Raw genomic sequence first — 8,749 nt, 5'->3', positions numbered from 1 at the left:
TGTCTACATGTCTAAATACACTCGTGTGATTATTTGCGTTAAAGAACAGTTGCACAGGCATCCCTAGTAAAGTGACTGATGAGCGTTTGCGCAGGGAAACTGACCAACAATTGTTTATAATAAGCTGAAAAACATACAACACTTTTGGAGGGTCAGAGAAGAAGCATCATTAGTAAATCCTTAGCTGTTGAGCTGGCAGCTAAACTATGTTAAAGTTAAAGTTATGTTTTGCTAAACAATTTTTTATTGATATGGGAAATATATTGAGGATGAAATATTATTTGAAATGTCTTGACGCGTGCTTAATCACCGGGTAAGAAAAATCCCAGAAAGTTGATTCCGTTCATCTGCACGAGGCGTTCTCCGTGGGAGAAACGTTTCATCATTCATTGAACTGAATTCTTCAGTCTCAGCTGACTGCATGTTTCCCCAGCCTTGTAAACAGCACAATTGCACAAGGACCGAAACTAGCACTATTGACTAACAACTGGCCATGAGGTCAGTCTTAACTGACTTCAGGAGAAACCTGCACTCCACTGAAATTGAAGAAGTCATTTGAGAGAGTGAGGAAATGTTTCTCCCAGGGAAAACGCCACGTGCAGATGAACGGAATCAACTTTCTTGGATATCATTTGTAAAGTAGGAAAGAAAGTCATTACCTCATGATATAAAGGGTTCTGCTCTAATTTGGCACCATCTACAAAAGAGGCAAATTATAGCAAACAACAGTGTTTATGTCCATTGGTGTATGTGCATGAAAGTTGAAGAGAAAGAGAGTGGCTCTGTAAGGAAAAAGGTGAATCACGACACACAGTGGGGCGTGGTACAGAGGGTGGGTGCAAGTTCAGGATTGGCTCTGTCCCAGCCCAGTTCTATGTATATATTAAGAGCTCTCCTCAGCTTCACAGGCACTAAGGAGACCCTACAAGCTGTGTGTGCGTTTCTGTGTCATTTCTCAAAGTCATCAATCTGTGACAAGAAGACATGGGCAGACAAAAGGAGTATCTGGATAAACTGTCCCGCTTCTTCCAGATCCGCAACCTGCTGCTTCGTCAAGCCTTAGCAGAGTGTCTTGGCACGCTCATCCTTGTAGTAAGTGTGTGTGTGTGTGTGTGTGTGTGTGTGTGTCTGTGTGTGTGTGTAGTTCTGCGTGAGAGAGTAAACATGCACTAACAATTCACTGAGTAATTAATAAATTAATACATGGAAGCACAGTTTTTACTCATGTTTCAAAGGTAACTAACAGAGAATTGAGATAGGATAGGACTGATAGGACCTGGTTAGACTTGGTTAGAGGCAGGTGAGACACGGTATTTATCCAGAGAGGGACTGCTTTTTTTTGTTTTGTTTTTTAAAGGCTGACATCTGTGTGTATCAGCTGGATTTCTGATTAGCTGGACAGGAGAATGTAAATGGTCTTTAACGGTCAGATCCTTACCATATTCTTATAAATTACTGTGCCAAGTTCGGGCTACAGTTTTTCCCCGCATGACGATGCAGCGGGATTTCTTAGTTTTTCCATGATAATCCGATCTCTGATTAGAAATATGACTAAAACCATGAAACACTGCAATCTCATCAACTCACTGTAAAAAGGAAACTGGCTGGCTGTCTGCTCTTTCTGGCTCCTGGTTAAGTTCATTTAAGTTTCTTTTTATTAAAATACGATAAACAAAGTCAAATTGTAAACAACACATCAACATTAATAAATGAAAAAACAAAATAAATGTTTTTTACAATCAGGAATAGGTGGGTCTCTTCTCTCTATTCATTCAGGATGAGGACCAGATGAACAGCCTGATGCAGCCTGATGTGGCTATGTGAATTCTTAACAGTAATTCGCATAGCCACATCAGTCCCGGAGTGAAAGTCCCAACATTTTATTTGCCTCTGTCGGCTGACACAGCATAAAAACATCTGGACACGAGCTCAAGGCAGTTCACATATAATGCACCTGGACAAGTACTTAAAGTGGCCTCGGCTGCTTGAGTCGGTGAAGTTGTAGGTTTATAAAAATTCTCCTCAGACATCAGGCATTAGACGTGGCATATTTCAGTGTTAAATTCTGCGCAATTTGCAATAAATTACATAATGCAAACTTTAGTGAATGGTGTTTGTATTACTGATCGGGTATTTATGAAATAAAATATTTATTTTTATGTCATTTCAAAGTAAAAGCCATTTAGAGCATCACACATTATTTTGTGTCAATGTTGTTTAGATAGAGAGAGCGAAACAGGAGTAATATGGAAGTCTAAATCTCAATGCACAGGAGAAGATGCAATTATTCATCAGGGGATACAAGTCAGCAATAACATTATTGGGTAGCTGAAAATGGTATTGTGTAAAAGTCAATCAATCAATCATGAAAATGAATCATATCACAGAAATACATTTGCGAACACAATTTTACAGGCATAAATAATATTTTCGCACAGAAAGTGTTTCCCTAAGAGCTGAAATCTTGTCATATCTGAGCATGTGGGCAGTGTATGTCAAATAGAGGGCAAAATAAGTGACAGGCCTAAAAATCCGTAGCCGGCACATGAGAAAGGGTCTAAGTGTAAGGGTGGAAGCGTAGGTAGGCACCAATGTGAATGTCTACAGCCATCTGTAAAATACTGTCCAGGCTCTGTCATGGTTTGGGGCTGCAAGCCTTTGGTTCCTGGGATCTTGTCAAAGCTATGATTATATAACTGTCAATATATCACTATATCAACTGTTTCAACAGCAGAAACAACCAAAATGTTGTGTACTTTGTTGTGTAATTTGCTAGGATCCAGCTGAACTTGCTTTTCTACTCTTTCTTCAGATGTTTGGCTGTGGCGCTGTGGCCCAGCGGGTGTTGAGCGGTGGTTCCCATGGCTTGTTCCTTACTGTCAACTTTGCCTTTGGCTTTGCTGCCATGTTAGGCATCTTGGTCTGTGGCCAAGTGTCAGGTAATCAATCAGATTTATGGAAGTGTATGATATCATCAGCTATGGGTGTGGATGTGTGTGTTTGTGTGTGTGTGTGTGTGGCTTTACTTTAGGCAAGGCTGTAATTTTGTGTGATTATGGTCTGCACACACTGACATAATGTCAACATCTGCATTTGCAGGCGGCCATCTCAACCCAGCAGTAACTTTTGCCTTGTGTCTGCTTGGAAGAGAGCGCTGGAGAAAGTTTCCCATGTACTTCCTCTTTCAGACAATTGGTGCTTTTTTTGGTTCTGCTATCATTTTTGGCATGTACTATGGTAAGTGAAGACTTCCAGTGGTGAGTCAGAATTATCTTGTTTTTTTAAAGAAAAAAAAAATCCATGGTACATTTCATTGTTTGTATCCTTCTAGATGCTTTGTTGCTCCGTCCTGGAAGTTTTAATTTGACTAGCACTAACAACACGGCTGGCATATTTGCAACTTACCCTGCGAGGCATCTCACACTTGTCAATGGTTTCTTTGATCAGGTGCTCTTTTGAAACTCAAACATGTATCATACACATAATTTCAATTCTGAAATAATAAATGATATATCCCATGATTCCTTCTCACTTGTACGCCTCCTCAACACAGATTATTGGCACAACAGCACTCATAGTTTGTGTTCTGGCCATTGTGGATCCTTACAACAACCCCATCCCCCAAGGGCTGGAGGCCTTCACTGTGGGATTTGTGGTTCTGGTCATTGGATTGTCTATGGGTTTTAATTCTGGCTATGCAGTCAATCCTGCCAGAGACTTTGGACCACGTCTTTTCACCTCTATGTCTGGGTGGGGGGGTGCTGTTTTCACGTAAGTGGACAGATTTTATGCATGCTTTCTTCACATTGCCCTTCCACTGCTCTCTGCTTGTTAACCCTTTTTATCTGGTGTGTGATTCTGTCTCCCCGCAGGGCTAGAGACTGCTGGTTCCTGGTCCCTATTTTTGCCCCATTCCTTGGCGCCATTCTTGGTGTGCTGATTTACCAGTTGATGGTTGGTTTCCACACAGAGGGAGAAGCACGTGACAAGAAGCAGGGGACAGTCCAGGAGAACCTCCAACTCGCCAATGTTGCTTCCTCAAACAACTCTAAAGAGGCTACCAAAGAAATTTACTAAGTGTCTTGCAGAAATATAGCTAGTCACTGCATTTGGGAATGCACAGTATAACACCAGCATGTTTATTTCCTGCCATTTTTCTCAAACTATCTCTGTCTGTTTGGATATTTCCCCAGATAGTTATCAGGTCATGTTACTGTATCATAGTTTTGAAAAATGACTGTGTGAGTAGAAAAGCAAATTCAGAAACACAGAATTACATTAATTCTTTTATGAGATGATTTTGTATTTCATTGTCTATACAACTTGTTTTTACACTACCTTATGTTTAATGTTTTTTTTTTTTTAATTTTTAAGATAGTGTATGTATATATATATATATATATATTCAGACAGACCTTTGTCTATTATTTTCTGTGCTTTTCTCTATTTTTTTTTTTACAGCCTATTTCAATGTTAATCTGCTTGAAAAGAATAAAAGTACATTTCTTTTAAAGTTCACAACAGGCAGCAACATATTTGTGCAGACTGTGTTAGCTGTGTTCTCAGGTGTTGACAGATTGTGGCAAGATTATAATCTTCCGCTGCCACCTTTTCTCTGAAACCAGCTAGAGCTGTTATGATTTTAAAACTGAACTTTCCTACCTGAAAAAGTTATTTGAAAGTCATTCAACACTATCAAGTACTTTTAATTTCATGCTTGAAACTAGTTCTAACAAACAACATTTATATTCTATGTGCAGAAACATATTCTGTATGGTCTTTACTATCTTATATGTGGGTGTATTCACTGAGGTGTACCAGATTGGAGAGTGCATATTTTGTAAGTAGGATAAGGGGAAATACTTTTGCATTTATAAAATAAAGTTCTGTTTTTTTTGTTTTTTTTTTTAGTGCTGTTTACTGTTGGTTTGTGCAGCTTTCTCATGTTTGTCATAAATGCTTCTTATTTCTGGGAATGACTTTACTCTGAGATACACATTCATCTTTACAAGACACAAAATGTTTCAACTTAGATATATATAAAATTTATTCTTGTTATTTAAAAAAGAATCATCATTAAGCATCCATTGATGAAAACAGACATAAGAGAACTGGTACAACTGCGATTACAGGGTGACAGTTCTGAATCAAAATCTGGAAAATAATGTTACTAAAGCTTTGAAATGTAATATGATCTAGTAATACACCCTTTGGATCCCTTTGGACTTGCCCCTACTTGTTAGAGGTGTCACTGAAATTAGGACGGCTGCCCACACCAATCTGCTTAATTTGAACATCGCATCACTGCTGTAGCTTTACTGCATATTTTCGCGGCGTAAAACAAAAAACGATGGATGTGAGCTTTTACAACGTTCGTTTTTCTTCATGTTGGAGCTTGTTGAACCGGTGGTTTGATGAAAGACTTCCGCAAGCTTTTTGCCAGTAAAGATTTTAAGGGTGATTACTCGAACACGAGCTGCTGTTTTGGCCGTTTTGTTTCCACTCACCCGAGCTCACCGTCTCGGGAAGGGCTCCACCTCTTTGCCTCTAGCTGTGTGTGTATGTGTCTGCACGCGCTCATCGTTAAACTATGACATCATCTTCACTGCTGCTGTTGCGATATCCGCCCTATTTTGTAGAAGGACTGGGGGCTGCCTGGACCCAGTGATGTCATACTTGTTATTCACACGTATGTTCCAAGATACGTTTGCACTGCAGATCTATTTTTAGTCAAAAATGTGGGTGAAAAGCTTGCATAGTGACAAGTGAGCGCAAGAGAGTCTCGAAGATTTCTTTTCAGTCTTATTTTAATTACAACATTTGTACAAAACAAGTCAGAAAATAAATCAAATGCTTGTAATAGCGTATGAATACTCAGTTATTTGTCATCTTTGTTTTTCTTATTTTTTGCCTTTTTTTTTTTACTTGCCATTTATCAACAAAATATGTGGATACCTAGTCTTTATCCAATTGTTATGGAGAGAAAATGAGGGCAAATCTGTTCTTGCAGAGAAAGTATTCTGGCTGTTAGTTTGATCCAGTGGGTTCGTCCATTTACTTTCAACAGGCCTTAGCAGGTCACCCTGCATGTTTGGACGAGATTACCCTGGAAAGTCCCTCTTAAACACGAATACAGTTTTTCTGTCCAACAAAGCTGTTTGAACCATGTCATTTTTTCTCTCTTTAATGATAGATGTTAATATCTGAAGTGTACTGCGTGAATGTTAAAACCTTTGTGTTACCACAGAAACTTTACCCTTATAATGTATTTATAAATGTAATGATTGTTTTAAAGGAATTATCAGCAAACCCACAGACCCCCCACGTCTTACAATACCTGCTGTTTATTTAATGATTATATTGGTTGATGCTTGTTTATATTCATGATTTAACAACCCGAGGACACTTGGAGGTTAGCATGACATCTTTAAGATAAAAATATTTATATTAACAATGGATTACATTACAATAAACAAATGGAAATTTGTCTATCTGCACTTCCCTTTCAGTGTCAATTCCCATTATATGAAGCAATTGGAGAAACTGGTTTAAACACACTTCACTCCCTGTCTAGCACTAAATGGGAACATGGAAAGGTTACAGTTAGTTGGCCAACATATTCAAGTATTTACCAACTTGAATGATATTAGTCCCTAGGATGAGGTAGATCCCAACCTGATTCCAGACAGGGTGCTAAACTAATCATTGAAGAACATGAAATAAATGCTTAAAATTTCAGCAAAGGTACTGTAGTAAAACTGAAAAACAGTGTATTAGAATGAATAACATCTAATACAAGTGCAATAGGTCTTATCTATTCTATTACATACAGCACTTTTTAAACTTTTAAACATTATAACTGTGCACACATGCTTTCCATCATAAAGTGGCTCGCTAGGTATAGTTTGCATCCAGGTGGATTCAGTAAAGCCTTTATATGCATAAACTGTATTTGTTATGCAACTGCATGGGAATTCATTTGTTTCATAATTCATAGGGATGCACACATACAGATTAGTTTTGCTGTATAGACCATGCTGCTATTTTTTTTTCCACTTCTATATAATTGGTGTTTAATAACTGGAACCTGAGGGGACATGGTAATATAAATATGAAACTTTAAACATGCCTCGACTGCATCAGGAATGAAAGTTTCTTTTGTTTTTATTATGAGAGAGCACACTCCTGAAAGTCTGTCGCTACATGCAGCATCGGTTAGATAACAAAGCATGTGCGTAACTGGTGGAACAGAAACAAAAAAAGCCATTTACTTTCTGCATTTTTTTTGGGTGGGCTGAGCCCATTCCTTTACACAAATTCCTAAAAGCTTGAGCTGATGTGCTTAATCCACCGTAAATGCAAGCTTCAACAATGTACTCGGGGTGGTGCACCACAGGATAGAAAGCAGGAATAGCCCAGTTGTCAAACAAGCCCTCCCAGTTGTGCAGCTTACATATGCTATGTTGCTGAAGGCAGAAAGATTATTATTTAATAATCTTATATGAGTATATATGAGTCATAATTCTACTTAGTGATTCACAGCTCAACTTTATTCATGCAGTATATATTTTTTAATGAACTGAGTTTTAGCTGTAAATATTTCTCAGTTATTTCAGACTCCACTGCCTTTACTAAAAAGTTTTGATGGGAAGACTTGCTGGGAAGATGGAAAATCCATGAAAACTCGTTGATGTCAACTACAGAACAATATATTTTTCAACAAGTGTCTTATCGAGTATTTCAATAGGGGCATTTAAATGATGTTGTGCAAAGTAAGATTATAGCACTGCAAATGGGGAAGGAGAGCAGAATGCAGGATGAGAATACCATCGGGACTTTTGATATTAGCTAAAGGCCTGAAAGATGAAGTTCTGATGGTGAGTAGTTTATGCTTTTAAAAAGACTTAAACCTTAAATAATGAATGAATGTCCTTGTTTTGTACAGTGGCCCTGTCTACTCAGTTTGTGAGGACCTGTGGTTATTGGGGTTCTCTCATTTTTTTCCATGCGTATAGACATACAAACTCAAACAGTTCTCAGCTAATATGAGATTATAGCTTAAGTTAAAATAAATGTGTCAGTTCCCTTGAAAACTGACTGCAGTTGCTGTCCATGGTGCTGATCAAAAGCTGAAATGGTGCTACTGATATTTCTTATTCTGTGTCTGAGTGTGTGTGTGTGTGTGTGTGTGTATGTGTGTGCTCCTCCTACACACACACACAAACACACACACACACACAGACACACACACACTCACACACAGAGTGTTTGCTTTGGCACAATGTTGTGTTAAGGTTCTAAAAAAATTTGCCCCAGGGTATATCACAAAGCTGTTAGCAAAAGGGAGTGATAGAGTCCTTTATTTAATATACATACCAGTTAATGTATGTCGATGTTTGTCTATGTAAGTGATTGAATGTACAATTAGTGTAAAGTTTTTATCTCTTTCAGTATAAATACATTTACTTTTCCACCAGTAGATGGCAACAGGTGTATAGAAAACAAAGCAAAGGTTTTTTTTTGTGTTTGTAGAGAAGGTTCAGCAATGTTTTAATTTAAAGTGTCTGAGTGTTTTTGAGAGAAATCTCATGGGATTCAATATATATGTGGTGTGAAATAATGATGCATTCCATGCATGTACTAATTGGCTGAAGCTTTGGAGGCTTTTACTAAGCTTTATGTATCTGGTCCTGTGAAATGTGACTCACACATTTATTATTTAAAGCTATCACTGGGAAAATGGATTCAG

At 38.1% G+C, this 8,749-nt stretch overlaps 1 protein-coding gene across 1 annotated transcript; it reads left to right on the top strand.

Moving 5' to 3' along the window:
• Positions 1-899: 899 nt before the first annotated feature.
• LOC116317444 (aquaporin-3-like) lies at positions 900-6,497 on the top strand. The gene is made up of 6 exons (XM_031736215.2): positions 900-1,092; positions 2,813-2,939; positions 3,100-3,237; positions 3,332-3,447; positions 3,554-3,771; positions 3,873-6,497. Exons 1-6 carry the CDS (start codon positions 985-987, stop codon positions 4,075-4,077), a joined length of 912 nt encoding a protein of 303 aa, XP_031592075.1. The 5' UTR covers positions 900-984; the 3' UTR covers positions 4,078-6,497.
• The last annotated feature ends 2,252 nt before the right edge of the window (positions 6,498-8,749 follow it).

The sequence above is a fragment of the Oreochromis aureus genome, linkage group 12 (assembly GCF_013358895.1).
Source record: "Oreochromis aureus strain Israel breed Guangdong linkage group 12, ZZ_aureus, whole genome shotgun sequence".
NCBI lineage: Eukaryota > Metazoa > Chordata > Actinopteri > Cichliformes > Cichlidae > Oreochromis > Oreochromis aureus.
This window is presented reverse-complemented; position numbering and strand designations above follow the sequence as displayed.